The following is a 17,710-nucleotide window of genomic DNA, read 5'->3' as shown; positions in this document are numbered from 1 at the left end:
GACAGTGGGTGTTGCAAGATAATATGTACATTAATCTCCCAATGATGACTTATAACGCCGCTTCTTGTCACTTATTTATGACTTGCAAAACATCTGCTCTACCAATTCTAGTTATTACTTGAATTTTATGATTTCTGGTTGAATTTTTTTACGTTAAAAACGTTTTTACTGGCGTTATTTGGAAAAAAGCATTATGTTACCTAGAAAACATCACGAAACCCGATGTGCATGCATTGTACTTGTTGCTGCAGTGATGCAACAAGTACAATGGATGCAAAGAAAACTCAATTGTATGCAACAAGTGCTGTGATGCAAAAAGTTGCAGTGACACACCGAGTACAATTGAGCAGTGATGTGCTACGCGTATAATGATTAATATGTGAGTGACCGTGCCAAAATCTAGAGCGGTTGAAGAAATACTGTGAAAGAAAGAAAGGGAAGTTGGACAGAAATATGAATCCAGATGAAATTCAATAAGAGTGTTTCTTTATGCCTGGGAGTTCTCAAACTGCACCCAAAAAAACTCAAGCTGAAATAATGAAGGAATATTGTGAATGGAAGAAAAGGAAATTAGAAATTCAAACTATTCTGAATAATAATGAAATTCAAACACAGAGTTCTACTATGCCTGATACTTATCAACCACAGAGTTCTACTATGCCCGATACTTATCAGGAATCTAAAACTCCAGCAGAATGAATGAATGAAGGAATATCATGCACGAAAAGCGAAATTAGAAATTGCTAATAATGAGATTCCTGATTACATCCCTATAGTGTCTACATGAGCTGACAGTGAGTTTGAAAAACTAGTGTACAAAAACCCATTTGGATTTAGTTGCAATGTTTGTGATCGTTTATGGTTTCAATTAGAAACCATTCGAAATGAAACCATTTGAAACCATTTCCAACAACTTCATATGAATTACTTCAAAATGAATTTTCTTTACAAGAAGTAAGTACTTTCATGATGTGTAATACATGTCATACTTCATTAAAAGAGGGACAGATACCAACTATGGCCACATCAAATGGATTTATATATCCAACATATCCTACTCATTTGCCTTCACTGGATGTTGTAACTGAGCGTTTGATATCACCACGATTACCCTTTATTCGTCATTTACATTATGGACAATATGGGATCATTGGACAAGTAATAAATGTACCAGTTAACATAAATATAATGGTTCATCAATTATCTAGAGAATTAGATTACGAATATGCTATTAATGTACATATAAAACGAAGACTTATACATAAATCATCATATCTACAAGGATGTGTGCAGAAGAAAATAGTGAAAATATGGTTACGGTATTTGATAAATTCACCTTTGTATAAATTCTACGGCATAAAAGTGAGTGACAATTTCTTGGGGACAAATGATGATAGTGAACAGGAACATTCAGATGAAATTGTGGAACCTGTCAACAATGATGATGAACTATTGTTAATTGAACAACAAACATTATTATGGTCTGAAGATAAATATTTATGTATAGCACCAGGTCAGAAATCATCTCCAACAAGTTTCATATTTGATATACATGCAGAAGAACTTTCTTTTCCAGCTATATATTTGGGACATGCACGAAAATTTAAAAATAGATTGAAAATGACTCCTTTTATGATGGCATCAAGTGAAATTCGTAGATTGATTGTCGTGGAGTAACTCCCTAACATTTGCTATATATGGCAATGAAAATTATGCAAATGGGTACCGCAGAAAAATTGCATATTGCATTTAAATCAGTAGGAATAAAAGCTAATATTACTTGTTCTGTATTGGAATTGAAAGAATTTATAAACGATCATTAGAGATTGCTCCAGAATTATGGCATTCACTACATTGCTCCAGAATTATGGCATTCACTACATTGCTCCAGAATTATGGCATTCACTTTCATGAATTAGTACAAGTTGTTCGACAGTCCAATAGTACATTTTATAAAATTCTTACAAAAATAGGCAATGGAGAAGCATTATTACCAGATGAACTTAAAATTATAGAATTGAGATTTGTTACCAAAGAAGGTGCTACTAATTTATGTCCGCAAGGGATTCGAAATAAAATTCATAAAATGTCAGTGATGAAACTGCAGGACTTCCACACATTCTACCATTATTGAAAAGAAAACAGTACATGATTACTACAAATATAAATGTGGTTGATGGATTGGTAAATGCCACAATTGGTACTTTAGTATATTTTGAATTTGAGGATGATGAAACAGTAAACGAGTATAGAAGAAATTTCCTGAGTAAAAAATAGGACATAACCTTCAGTTTCATTATAAACAATATGTAAAAGATAAACATTTATCTAGCCAACCCGTATCTATTATAAAATGATCAACTAATTACATTAAGAATAATAATAAATTAACATGTAGACGTACACAATTTCCTTTAGTATGTGCTTGTGCTTTGACTAAAGATAAATCTCTTAAGGAGGGACCTTCGACAAAGTTGTATATAACTATGAGAAAGATCATCAACAGCAACTTGTATACATGACCTTGAGTGACTTTGTTGCAAGGTTTATATGTTACAAATCCCCATGATGATTTCACATTTCACCACGGCAAAGCTACTGGTAATATAGAACTTTGTGCTGAACTAGATCGCTTGAAAAATAATAAGCTACCGTCTCTACAGGACGAACTAAAAGATTTCATACAAAGTGGTATATCTATATCATCAATGAATGTACAAAGTTTATGTGCCCATGTTCGAGATATAGAAACAGATACAATCTTACAGAAATCCAAAATATTGATATTAAGTGAAACGTGGTTGGATAATGACAAACATATATTACTTAAACCATTCCAATGTGTGACTCAATTTAAAGGGTCGGATGTTCGTAGTGGTGGCAGTGTTGTGATATATCAATGTGAAGGTTCAACTATCATCAGTACACCACATATCTTTGTACAACATAATAGCAGCAATGCGACAGCAGTATCAGATGAAATTGGAGACATTTGTGGATCTTTGTGCAAATTCAATAGTGAATCTATTTTCATTGTTGACATATACATCACTCTAGGGATGTCATTAGATATAATTCAAAAATTCATAAATAGGAATTTGATGCCGTATCCCATTGAAGGTGCAAAATTATTGGAAGAGCCACTGGATTGTATACCTATAGTTTTCGCTGGTGATTTCAATCTATAATTAAATTCAGAGGCTGGAAAGAAGTTTTGTAAATTTATGAAAGATGTCTTCAATTTAGATATTAAGTCAAATACTTTGGTAAATACTACACATAATGGAACGAAAATTGATGGAGTATTCACTTGGGAATTAAAATTATTTGAGTGTCAAAATTGTATATCTTATTTCAGTTACCATAGACCATTAATTTTAGTGTTATTATAATATATTTTATACGAATTATTTCATTGTACACTAGTACAATGAAAAATTCCATTCATTGTATTTCATTGTACTGAAATTAATTTTTCAATAAAAATAATGCAGCAATACTTTTTTTATTTATTTTATAGTACCAGTTTCATAATGAGTTCTTGCAGTAAAGACGTTTTTAACGGCTGCTGCTGTGACATTATCAGTCTCAGAGTAGAGCGGCAGCAACTCATTATGTACCTGGAACATAATTTTCTTTTGTTTTTTTTTTTTTTTTTTTTTTTAATTTGGAGTCGAAGTGTTCCGGTTAATCCGATCCCTGTAAATCAAGAGTTTGCTGTATTTGTAATTCTTATTGAAAATAAAGTTTCACTAAGGATGGAACCCTGCAGTATGAGTATGCCCTTCTCTTGGAGTGATGAGGATAGTGGATATGTTGTTTAGACAACTAACCTGAAACATTATGTGGTATAAGATTTTTGTATACATTGGGGTAATGGCCCTCAAATCAAGAGAATGAAGAAGACCATATCACCAGGTGGTATCTAAGGCTTTTCAATATTGAGATGACCGTGTTGTCTCCTTATGAAAGCATTGCAAATGTTTGCTTCTGCTTTGATCATCATGTCTAATGTGAAATGATTCTCCAAAAACCCATACTAATTATTGTTTAGTAAGTATTTAATTTCCAGGAACCACGTTAGCCACCTCTGAACCATTTTTCCAGGACTTTGTCTAAACAGCTAGTCAGTGAAATTGGCCTGTACATGGAAAGACACAATCCTTTCCTAAATCTTTGAGTCAGTCAAATTGACTTGTAGTGCTTGCTCTGGCCAATAGGACCACATGGAGGCAACTTCAACTAAGCCATGCACTCTCTTATTCCTTAGCAGATTTAGATCCAGCCCAGGAGACCAAGCTTGCTTGTTTTGTAGATCGAGCTCACTCAGTTGCTGTGCATTCAATTCACCTCTCTATTCCTTGAGTATTACAGTTTATTACAGCCCTAACTTAACACAGAGAGAATAGTTTGAAATATAGTAACTGTCAGTTATAATTAGGAACTGATGTGAGACACATTACAGAATCTAATTATCAATTAACCTTTCAGTCATATCATAGTGTCAGTTTTTGTGACACTAGAAAAAGAATGCTGCTTCAAGACGACATACAGAGTTTTGTGTCATCATATTTAATTTATAACTGTGCTATTTCAGTTTATTTTTTTAATTTTTCTTAATTTTTAAATATAATGCTCAGAACATGGTGCTTTGGGAAGGTTCTCAAAGTGAGCAGTATAGCTCATTTGGGGAAACTATTGCAATAACAGCAATAACTATAATTATATTAATAGTAGCAATGTTACTTTGCTCCTTTCCTCCCAGAACACTGTGTAATCTTTCTATACTAGTTGAAGATCTGTTTACTGTATGGCTAACCTGACCTTTTGTTCTTTAGAATCACTAATTGAATTAACTAATTGAATCACGAACAGAGTCATATTGGAAGTTCTGGCGTCGTAAAAAATGTTCGTAACGTAGTTTCACCGGTAAACTTTTTCGAAGTTTGCAGTGCTTCTCGTGTGGGCTTCCTTTGCCTTTTTTTTTTCTTAATTAATTAACAAACAATTTATCCACTAGTCCATCAGTGATTCTAAAGAAAAAAGGTCAGGTTACCCCTCCACTTTGGGAGGGTTTCAATCTCCCATGGGATTCAATTTCTACTCCAGACCGATAACACCCACAGTCTGTTTACCGAGCGAGCAACAATACAAATGCCGTTACGGCAAAGTATACTTTTACTGGTAAATTACATCAAACTTTTGCATGCTTCTCGTGCAGGCTTTCTTTACCTTGTAATCTTTCTTCTTTCCATCTTTCTTTATTTAGTTCCAGGTCAAAAGTTCATTTATTCATTGATATTTATTCATTGAAAAAAGTTCAATTTATTCATTTATTCTAAAAGTTCATTTATTCATTGACAGTATAGCGGTTATGTGAAAAAATGATATATAATTTTTTTTATAAATTAACATGAAACCAGGATTAAAGATTGTCGTAACAGCTGGTAAATATTTTCATAAATGTATAAATGAACACAAAGATATCCTGTGGAATAACTTTTAAGCACATATGAGCAAAAATATATTTTTAAAAGTTTTAAAATAAAAGTGTTATAATAAGACTTTTAAATAAAAGTCTTATAATAAATTTTTCAGTATAAACTTTGCCTTAAGAAATATTTTTAAAGATTTAAAGAATTTGGGAGCCAGCCAGATTGGTTTCTGACACTTTCCCACACTTGACTGAATTTTCACAATAAAGCATATAATATATGCGAATCAAATTTCAAATAAAAGCCAACAATAAATTTGCAAATGAAATTGATAATATTGTAAACTGATGTAATAATAAAGGTTTAGTATTTTATTTTTTTTTTATCTCAGACAATAATGAAATCTGCATACAGAATTAAAGTGCTGATGTGTTTGGAAATTCCTTGTCATATCAATGACAAGAAATTCTTATCTGATGTATGAGGACCACTCCAAAACCAATGCCACCATTTTTTTTTTAATCACAATTTTTTTTGTGATATTGCATATAAAATATCAATGGTACATAGTGACTGCTGTATTCGGCATGACAGCTGTGATAGCTGAATCCTAATGCCAAAAAAAAATGGCAAGAAGACTTAAGTCATTTTAATTTTCATGTTTTTTTTTTTTTTTAATTCGGCACAAGCTAGGTATCACTGCTGAGTTAAACAGTTTAATTAATTTATGATTTATCTAGTTAAACTGTTTCTTTCATAAAAATCAGAGTACTCAGTTTATACAGCTGATATTTTTATGAGAAACTAGTCATGTTTATTTCATGACATTGTTGAATACATACTATTTGGTATTGTGCATACAGACATGCTTTGTGTATTCTATGAAAATGGTATGGTTTTTATGCAAATATTCTTATTCTTTAAACTTATATCCTAGAGAGAGAGAGAGAGAGAGAGAGAGAGAGAGAGAGAGAGAGAGAGAGATTACCTGATCTAATGTAGTTTGACTGACAGACGTATCTTTGATATCGAGATCATCACTATATTTCTCAAGATAACGAAATATTGTAGACAATTGCACCGATTTATTAGGAAGACTAAATTCTATTACATTACAGTGATGGGCCTGCAATAGTCAGTCAATATACAAATTTATGTATTAAAAATAACGGTTGATAAAATAAAACATAAGATTTGCACAAAAGATAAATAGAGAGAGAATCATGAATTAAAATGCATGGTAGCAATGCAATGAAATATAATTACAATAAATTCCATTGGATTTCACAATTTATCAAAGAGAACATTTTGTTAAAAGTTAAGTTAAAATAAATAAATGTATATCACATTTATAATAACATAAAATTAAAATATCTTCACATTTTGATTAATGAATTTATAGTTCAAGGATTGGATTTTTGAAATTTTTTCTGCTTGAAATAACTGATACACTTGAAAACTGGGCAGATGTACCTAAAAACTGATTTGAGCTGAACACAGTTGAGCTGAATTGAACACAATGAATATCTGATTTAGACTTATAAATGAATAGCGCTTTTCTTAAAACTATGCAAACAGTAAGATGAAACACTACTCAATTTAGAAAGGGAAGTTTTCCTCAAAATGACTGAAAACCTTCAGTATATTTTGACAATATGCAAATATTTGCTTCTATTTGCATTGCTGAATTTAGTGGCTTTTTTCTTAGAGTTTTGTTTCTGTGAGCAGTTATTCACAAATAAGCCCTTTTTGAACAAAACAAGTACAACAGTGCATCTCATCTACTGAAGGAAATTGTTACGAAGGAAACAGTTTGTAAAAATTAAAAAAATTTTTATTTCAGTTCTTTATTGCTGTGCAGTGTGACTAGTTTCAATTGGTATTTTCTGAGTGCGATTCACCATCCACTTCAGAGAGAAATGCAAAGAGATTTCTCATTTTCTGAAGTTTTGGAACAGAGCTCTAAAATTTACTCTTAAAATTCTATCTTCAGTTGCCTTGCTGGCTTAACATTTAAGAATTTGGTTCTTTTATTTAGAGTAAGAAATTGCACTATGTTCCATTTGTTAGTTTCTTTTCTCACAGACATAGTTTCAGTTTAAAAGCCTTAATATGACATCGAATTTATGGTTCCATGAAAGAACAGAACATGATATAACAGAACATGAAAAAATGGAACATGACAAAACAAAACATGAGGAAACAGAATAGTAACAAAACAGAACAGTGAAGAAACAGAACTGTGACAAAACAGGACTATGACAAACCAGAACAGGAGAAAATTAAAATATTTATTTTTGTCGTATCTTGATATGTCGTATCTATTTATTTATGAAATATCTATATAAAACAAAATATAAAAGAAATATATATAAAAAAAAAATTTTAATCACTGCAGGTTGACCATTCGGCATAAAAACCTCAATTTATCTTCTTGATTTTGATATTTATGCACAACTATTGCCACTTGATTACTAAGGGTCTCATCCCTCTTTTTTATGACTTCTGGGCAACCTGTATGGGCATTGGCTAATAATAATTGCTGGAAAGCTATATCTCATCTTAATCCATCTAATAGGTTCCAAATGCTTGGGTGACTACAATGAAACAATGCGTTTAAGGCATTGTATGATTCCATATTCTAATTGGAAAGATAGGTGATCTTTCTGCAACTCCTTCAATACAGGTTGAGAAGAAATATGTGAGAACTTCACTGTAGTTATCCTCATCTGGAAATGTGGCAGCTAGTTGGTCAAAGACAGTTCTTACATCTGGTATTGGCACAAAGGAAAGAGCAGGTAGGAACTTCAGTTTCAACTTCATGTCAGTATCAGACGCGTACACTTCCTTTAAGCCAACACTGTTGATCTTCCTAATAACACTCTAGCAAAGGTGAAAGTAGCACCCTTTTACTTCTGCTTGTGGAAAAGCAACTTGAGCAGCAGACATACATGCTTTTTCAAAGTCCAGCAGAATCTTTTTGGGTGTGATATATTGGGCACCAATTGTTGCAATATGGTAAATATTCTGTTGTATGTATCCATATTCTTTTTTTTTTGCAAAAGAAAATAAATACATGGAAGTGAATTGCCAATCTTAGCATGCCATGTATACAGCTGATAGAACATGCTAGGTGTTTTATCAAATGTTCCGTCTCCATAAATGACATCCTTGTCTAATTCTGAGAGCAGATCATCATTCCCAATTGCCAATATTCTTTCTAGGTCATCAGTTCCCATATCATACAAAATGAAGTCAGCATACTTCTCTGGGACAGGACAATCAGTTGTAGCTGGATTGGGAGTATAAGTAGTTTCTTTCTATGTTTAAAAAGACTTCGTGTGAGTGAGGACTGCTTTGGTAAGTGTTCCAAAACATCCCTATTCACTTCTGATAAAATATTTCCCATAACGTTCCTCGGAGTTGCACCAACTGCCTTCATGTCTTGCTTCATCCTAGCCTTTAAAATGTTTGCCTGTGCTTTTTGCAATATGGTAAATATTCTGTTGTATGTATTTATGAAATAAATAAATACGACATATCAAGATATGACAAAAATAAATGTTTTATTTTTCCCCTGTCTGTTTTGTCATAGTCCTGTTTTGTAACAGTTTTGTTTCTTCATTGTTCTGTTTTGTTACTGTTCTGTTTTTTCATAGTTCTGTTTCTTCATGTTCTGTTTTGTCTTGTTCTGTTTCTTCCAGTTACCCAAATTTACAAACTTCTCTTTATCCTGTAGTTGTTTATTCAAACATCTTTAAGGTGTTTTGTGATATCCACAAGAAAAATATATTTTTATACCCAGTCCTCAATAACAAATTCTAGTACTGACTTACCTTCCAACTTCATGAATAACTGCACCTTTTTTTTAAGTCATGTAACCATTTTGCAACTGGTCTCAGCTCATCATACAACTCAGTGACAGATCATATCCTCATTGTCTGTGCTGCTTTTAAAAGCAGCACAGACAATAAGGATATGATTTGTACTGCCTTTTAAAAGATGCTGAAACTATCTTTTGTTAAGAGCCTTAGATAGGATGAAAGGGACTGTTGACATCCACTCTTCAGTACATGATTCATCTTTGCTGCTTTAACACAGAAACTTTTCTGATGTACAAGGACCACTCCAAAACCAGTGCCACCTTTTTTTTTTTTTTTTTTTAATCACAAATTCTTTTGTGATATTGCATATAAAATATAATGGTATCTGGCTAAAATTTAAATATTACTGCCAGTATCCCACAAGTTCTACCACTGCATGCCAGGGCTGTAGCAGTTGTGAAAATGGAAGGTGACATCGAAGAATGTTTATGGGGGACATGACAGCTGATGTGAGCAGAGCCGGCCTGAGGCATGGGCGACTGAGGCAATTGCCCAGGGCCCCGTGCTCGCACAATACACAATACAAAATGGTTAATGAAGTAATTATTATAAATTATATGGTTTTGCACAAAATCAACAAGAAATTAAAGAATTGTTCTTGTTTGATATGGCGGTCTCTGATTGGTAAAAGTGTCGGCTTTGTGGTAATTGCTAATTGGTGTTTACTGACATGTAACCAATGCCCTGATTGGTCTTTACTTGTCATAGATCAGCTCAACTGATGGTGTCTTTTGAAAAATATTCCTCCAAAGTGGCTTAGGTTTACTAAATACTGGTCTTTCGTTATTTATTCATAGTGCTTATTTAAATTTTCTCTTATATCAGTGTGGCTCCTCTTATGACGGTTGCCTCGTTCCACCTATATTCCAGGTGCCTCCATAGCCAGGTGGGCAGGAGCAGCAGTGCACAGCACACGCTTTTTGATTAGACCGGGATTCAAGCCCACCAAATACGGAGGATCAAGGTCAGGGAATGACCACCGCATATCCCCGGAGCAATATAGCCTTAGTTGCTAATGCTCCTAAAAACCAAATAACAACAACCTATATTCCATATATGGATTGTCATAATTTGTAAGTTAAAGTGTTATTTTATGTTTATGTTTAATAAATTATTTAATCTACGAATTACTATACCACGAGTGTGACGATCGAAAATGCATTTGCATGAGATTTAATGTTATTGCATATGTTATATGAAGAAAAATTTTTTGCATTTACAGTAAAATGGGCAAGCAAGATAATATTATTGCATATGTATATGAAAATTGAAAAAAAGTTTTTGCATCTACAGAAAAATGGGCAAGCGAGATAGAGACCAGAATCGTAAATATCCTAGTGGATCTGAAAAAAGAAAAAAATTGGCAAAGAAACAAGAAGAAGCATCTAAATTGCAAAATGCAATATTTAAATTTGTTACTGTATCAACACTGAGCAATGACAAAAAGCTTAGTGTCAAGACTATGCCAACAATGCCAATGGTAGCAGTTACTAGTGAAGAAGAAACAGGAGATCAAGAAATAAAAGAACACACAGGAAGAGAAGAAATAGGAGGTCAAGAAGCTAAAGAACACAATGAAGCACAAGGCAAAAATGAAACTTCTGAAGCCCATTCCGGTGTGGTGACGATGAAAATTTTGCTATTGAAGATCCAGCAACTTGGCCAAAATATATAAAATCTGACCAAATGACAATATTAATAATTAAAAAAGGACCAGTTCAAATAAAATCTGATAATTTTCCACAAAATGGCAATGGAAGGTGTTTTTCCAAATACTATTATACAAAGCAGTTACCAAATGGTGAAATTCAACAACGACAGTGGTTAATATACTCATCAAGTTCGGACAGCATATAGTGTTTTTCCTATCCAGAAATCGCTTTTTGTAGCAAAGGATTTAATGATTGGTCTCACCTAAATCTAAGAATTCCAGAACATGAACGGTTGCCAGTTCATTGCAAATGTATGAATAGTTTAATGGAAAGGGAACTAAATTTAATTAAGAGAACATCACTAGATGCGAGAAGTGAAGAACTTATAAAATAAAAAATGGAAGAATTATGTCAAGTATTTGTCAGGATTATTGGAGGCATTATCTACTTGGCAAAGCACAATTTAGCATTAAGAGGAACAAGTGACAAACTTTTCAACCCCAGTAATGGACATTTCCTTAGCCTTATGGAACTAATATCCAAATTTGATCTAGTTTTAAAAAAACACATAAATAATTACTTAGAAAGACAAAGCACTGATTGCAAAATAAATATTACATCTTTTTCCCATAGAATACAAGATGAATTAATTGAGCTAATTGGTTCAAAAATAAAGCAAACTATTGTAGACATGATAAACTCATACTCCAGACGTAAGTCAACAAGAACAGTTATTGGTTGTATTCAGGTTTGTGTATATCAAAGATGCTAATGTTGAGATTCGTGAAAATTTTGTCACATTTTTAACTGTTAACAATACAACTGGAAAGGGTTTATTCGACAGATTGAAGGCATTATTAAAAGAATTATGCATACCAATTGAAAATTGTCGAGGATAAGGATACGATAATGGGTCAAACATGAAAGATATCAATAAAGGAGTTCAGGGGCGGTTTTTGAAGGAAAACCTAAAGCGATATATATACTCCTTGTGCATGTCACAATATAAACCTTGTTTTGGGTGATATTGCCAAATCTTCCCAAATTGGAGTAAAATTTTTCAAGACAATACAACGAATATATACTTTATTTTCATCAATGACATCTAGTTGGGATCTATTGAAAAAACACATAATGCAGTATACACCAAAACCTTTGTCAGACACTTGATGGGAGTGTCATATGAATAGTGTTAAAGCTATATGGCTTCAACTGGTAGAATTTTATTCAGCATTGAATGAAGTTCAAGAAAAAGTTTCTGACGATGATCTAAAAGTAGAAATCAGGAGCACTGAGAAACATATGCATGAATTTGAATTTATTTTAAGTCTTGTAATTTGGTATGAATTACTCACAAAAGTTAATTTTGTTAGTAAATTGTTGCAAAGTTCAACAATGAATATAGATATAGCAGAGAGGCATTTGGAAGAGTTAATTAATTTCTTTCAAAAGTATAAGGAAAATGGATACGTCTCTTGTTTAGCAACAGCTAAACGGTTATGTGAGGAATTAAACATTGATATCTCCTTCAAGGAGTGGCGTGTTGGTCGAAAAAGAAGAATTTTTGATTATGAAGGTAGAGATGATCCCATATTGAACCCAGAAGAAATTTACAAAATCATTTTTTTTTCATTAATTGTTGATGTTCCTGTAGTATTGTTTAAAAACATTTTAAATTGTATAAAGAACAAGAAGATGTCTTTGGTTTTTTGTACAATCTCAGTAAATTGTGAGTCATGCCTGAAGCAGACCTAAAACAACAACTAGAAAATTTTTGTTCAATATTTCATACAAAATTTTTTCAATTTCAACAAAATTGATTTTTATGAGGAAATTAAAATGTTTAGAACCATTGTACCCATAAATTTCACGTCTTGAAGTATTGCAGTATACTCCAAGAATTTAACGGTGTTCTAATATTACAATAGCTTTAAGGATAATATTAACAAGTCCCGTGACAGTAGCTTCAAGTGAAAGATCATTTTAAAAATTAAAACTAATAAAGAACTACCTGAGATCATCAATCTGTCAAGAAAGGCTTACTTTATTATCATTAATATCAATTGACCTTGAATTGGCAGATAAAATAAATTACAATGATATAGCAAGTGATTTTGCAGAAAAAGGGCCAGGAAAATGTATATGTGATTTTATTTATTTCCTTTTTTTTTGCATTAATATGTGATAAATAAATACAGGGTGATCATAAATGAATGACAGTCACATGACAACAAATTATCCATAATTTTATTAAAACTATATTCTGTTTTCCTAAAGTTATTATTATTTTTATTATTATTATTATTAGCTACATGATGCAAGGTAGCATTAGCATCAGTAGAGGCATATGATGCAAGAAAGCAAGTTTATGCAGCATCAGCCAAAAAATCTCCCATTTCACCCCTCCATTTGTTCAAAATGCCTGTCCAGCTGAGCCTTAAATTTATTTAGGCTACCAACTTCCACAACAAAAGATGGAAGCCTGAGGCTTATGCTGCTCCAGCCAAAAAAAAAATAAAAAATTCTCGAGTTACCTTGAGAAAAAGAGAGTCAAAAGTAGAAGGGAATCACCAAGAAAGAGAAAAATGATGACGATCCAAACTACTTTCTGAAAATGACAGCATATATCAAAGTAATGTCAAAATTTAATTTTATCATTCAACTTTGGCCGTACATTACATCGTTTACAATTTTGGTTACTGAGTATATTTAGAAGTGTTCTTTTATTTATTTCTTTAATGATTATCAGTCATTTTTATGACTATAATTCTGAATTAATAATGGATTTATATCAAGTTAGTGGCACACTTCAATAATTTTTGACAACCCTGTAGTTATTTATGCAACAAGAGCAAAAAGTGGTGTATTATCTCACGAATTCATATGAGTTAATAAAACACTTTTTACTTGAGTTGCATATAATATGTTTTCTATGCCCATAATTAAAACAGTTTGAAAGAAATATATGACATTTGTAATGGCATGGCATAACCTAATGAAAACTGTATAATTTGAATTCTAGTATTTGACATTAAGTTTTCCCAAAGTTGAAGATTATTGGTTAAAAATGACTCATAACCATGGTAATCAGTGCATAAGAGTGAAATAATGACATAATGGTCTTTTATCGCACTTTTCCTTACTTTTTTTTAACTGTTAGAAAAGTCACTACTTTAAACACGCATTTGGATTCAATATAAGGTACTGTTTATCTCGGGTGTAGAAAAAACTAATTTATTGATATATTTGGATAATTGTTTGTTTGGATCATTACTGATTGTTTTTCTTTCTTTATTTTTGTTTTTGTAATGGAAATTCATATGATATTTCTAGTCAATTTTTTATTATTTATCAGCATATTAAATAGTGATCATAATATCACATTATTCTCTTCTATTCTTCCTACATGAAATAAGTATGAAATTTTGAAACATTGGCTTATCCCCCCCCTTTTTAGTCCGAACTTCCTAGACTGTTTGGCCCAACTTGCACAGGGCCCCGCAAAGTTGCGGCCAGCTCTGGATGTGAGCACAGTTAAGTGAGGGATTAGCCATGCCAGTAATGGCAGAAGTACCCTTAAAACGGGTATATCAAGGTTAGACCTCAGCAATGATGGAAAGAGAGAGTGGATAAAATTAATTTGTGAAGACAAACACATTAAGACCCAGGAAATGTGAGCAAGAGTGTGAATAGGTTTTATTGCATTGAAAATTATTCTGGACAAGCTAGGATACAGGAAATTGTGGGTGCTGCAAATGTTAATTCCAGATCACAAGGAGCAGAGAGTGAAGCTTTGTGTCGACCTTTTGGAGCAGTATGAGATAGTGGGTGGTAGTTTTCTTGATAGTGTATTCTGCCAGTGGCATATTTAAGGTCATGAGTCAAAGTGGTATCGAGGATATACCAATAAAGAAGAAATTCAAGGTCCAGCCATCCACTGAAAAAATCATGTTCCATTTTTAGAATGAGGTGAATCATTTTGAATTTCTTGGCCTGGGGAAGCATGATCAATTCTGCTCTCTATTTGGATACGCCACAGAAGCTGAAGATACAAATTGCAAGGGTGAGGCCAAAGAAAAAGGAAAATTCTTCCTTTATCATAACAATGCCAGACCTTATATAAGCATCTTAACAATGGAACCATTGTGGAATTCAGGCAGACTGTTCTGCCACATCCCCTATATAATCTCAACCTTGCACTGTCAGACTTCCATCTTTGTGATTTGTTATTGTTATTTGTTTTTTTTAGGAGCATTAGCAACTAAGGCCATATTGCTCCGGGGATATGCGGTGGTCATTCCCTGACCTTTCTGCATCCTCCGTATTTGGTGAGCACAGGCTCGAACCCCGGTCTAATCAAGAAGCATGTGCTACGCATTGCTGCTCCTGCCCACCTGGCTATGGAGGCAACCCATCTTTGAGAAGAATGGCCTTTGTGAGGAATACTTTGTCAATGATGAGCATGCTGTTACTTTGGTTGTCACGATATGGTTCTGGAGGCTGACAGCAGGTTTTACAAGAGGGGGATGCAAGTTCCTTTGGTGTCAAGAAAATCTATAGAGTGGTGGTGAATATGTGGATGAATAGCTCAGTTTAAATAGGAATATTGCAGTGGTATCCAAGAAAAAAATATTGTCGCATTAGTCTCACAGAAATGAAATGAAACATAACTAACTCTGATGGATAACTTGGGTTATTCGTAATATTAGGCAACTAAAGCAGAGATGTCAAACTCAAAGGTGCATAGTCTGAAAAAACAGTTCTCAAGGAGGTAGCAAGCTGCACAAATGATTCATGGGGGGGGGAGGAATTTTCGGTGCGGGCAAAGTTTTTATGGCTCCAACTATTAGAGAAGTTTTTCTTAAATTTTTACCATTTTATTGACTTAATTGGCATATTAATTTATTTTATAGAAGTAGCTTTATATTCCTAGTTACGATACTTAGTTTATTTTGAACTTAGATAGAGATTTTGTGGGTTATTACTTAGCATCGGTAAAATTTGTACCGTTCGAAACTTGCTGCCATCAGGTAGTATCGAAAAGGAATAGCATTACATATATCTTGAACTTGACAGCGTAAGATATAACATAAAACTTGATAACCTAATATGTAGCATCGTAGTAGGAAACTGTTAGCTTACTATAGTATGGCAATTAATCAATTAAACTTATAAATCCTTTTTTTATTTTTATTGTTATTAATATTGTATTTAAACGGAAATCATGCCACAGCCTAGAGCAGCAAAGAAACGGGTGCAAAGTAGCTAAAGTTCTGTGGTTCTGGGAAGAACCGAAAAGGGCGATTCTCCAATGCATCACAGTCTAAAAATATGTGCAAAATGCGACTGTTCACAGATCTCTCTCGTACAGGACATGGTCTAGCCACGGAGGATGTTTTTGTGTGTGTGTGTGTGTGTGTGCGCGTGCTAGGTGCACACATGCGCGCGTGCACTGTGAAGAAATTAGGTGCCAACTCAGCATTCTGATGGGCATTTTTGACAGCTTGAAGAGTCGGGAATTAAAATTGGGGCCCAACATGCCAGAGCTCACTCTTATGCACCAGGCAACACAGTGGCAACCTTCAAGGCAGAATGCACTGGTCCCACAGGAGCTAGTTATTGTGGGTAACTCAATTGTCAGGGAAATGGGAAATATAGTGTGCTAAAAGGATAGGTGGAATAGGACCAGGGTGTCTGCCAGGGATAAAAATTGATGATGTTGTAGAGCAGATATCATCTTTTAAGGGCACAAAAGGTGATATCGTTGTACACATTGGCACTAATGACATTAAGTGTATGAGATATGAAGATTTACTTACGAAGTATAGGTCAATGTCGAAAAAAAGTTCGAGTTAGGGTTAAATTTGAAAGTGTCTGCAATCCTGCCCAGACACGATAGGAGGGAGTATATAATGACAGCCTTGTCAATCAATTTGGCCCTGGAGAGACTGTGTAGGGCTCGTGGGGTAGAGGTTTTTCCAGCATGGTCTATGCTTGTTAATAGGAGAGATTGTTTCTACAGGGATGGGATACACTTAAATAGAGAGTGTGCAAGAATATTTGCTGATGCTGTCGGGGCAATGTTAGGTAGGACGGAAAACTGATAGTTTGGGGGGGGGGTTCAGAGATTAATAGATTAATAGTAGCCACAGGCAGAGGTGGAAATGATTCTTGCACTGCTTCTATTGGAAGGAAGAGCAGCCCGGAAAGCAAGTTGCTGGGATTTCAGGAACTGCTGAGAGTCAGGAGACAAGAAAATACATGGGCTGTGTTAGAGTAACTAAGAGTAAGAACAGGTGCATGTATACTTCCAGGTAAACCAATGCTAGGAGTATAGTAAAGAAATCTGATGAATTTGAAGTTCTTGTTATGACATCCAAGGTAGATATTGTTGGGATATCAGCGATGTGTGTCACTCAGATATAAGGGATGCAGAATTGGACTTTGGGGAGTACAAAGTGTACAGACAGGATAGAAAGGGAGGAGGGGTTTATGCTGTTAGTTAAGAATCACATAAAATCTAAGGAAGTGCTTTCAGTTGACATGGATGGACAGTGCAAGGTTGAGTCAGTTTAGTGTGACATAAGCACTGGGAGAGCAAAAATGAGGGTTGGAGTTTGTTATAGACCTTTGTTATGACTCTGATGAGTACAATGAACAATTATACAGAGAAATAGACTGGGCCAGTAAATCAGAGTGTCTTATAAAAGGGGATTTTAACTTCCCAGATATTGACTGG

The 17,710-nt window shown here is 33.7% G+C and overlaps 1 protein-coding gene across 5 annotated transcripts in view; it reads right to left on the bottom strand.

Annotated features, from left to right (window-relative positions):
- Window positions 1–17,710, bottom strand: part of LOC150082988 (uncharacterized) — a 1,785,507-nt gene that overhangs the window by 38,141 nt on the left and 1,729,656 nt on the right. For all 5 annotated transcript variants that reach the window (XM_090377722.1, XM_090377724.1, XM_090377725.1 and 2 more), the window contains one exon: window positions 6,424–6,561. In XM_090377722.1, the coding sequence (XP_090233848.1) occupies window positions 6,424–6,561 (138 nt within the window). The remainder of the gene's footprint in view (window positions 1–6,423; window positions 6,562–17,710) is intronic.

The sequence above is a fragment of the Mastigoproctus giganteus genome, chromosome 7 (assembly GCF_048544385.1).
Source record: "Mastigoproctus giganteus isolate SK-2022 chromosome 7, ASM4854438v1, whole genome shotgun sequence".
NCBI classification, from domain to species: Eukaryota; Metazoa; Arthropoda; class Arachnida; order Uropygi; family Thelyphonidae; genus Mastigoproctus; species Mastigoproctus giganteus.
This window is presented reverse-complemented; position numbering and strand designations above follow the sequence as displayed.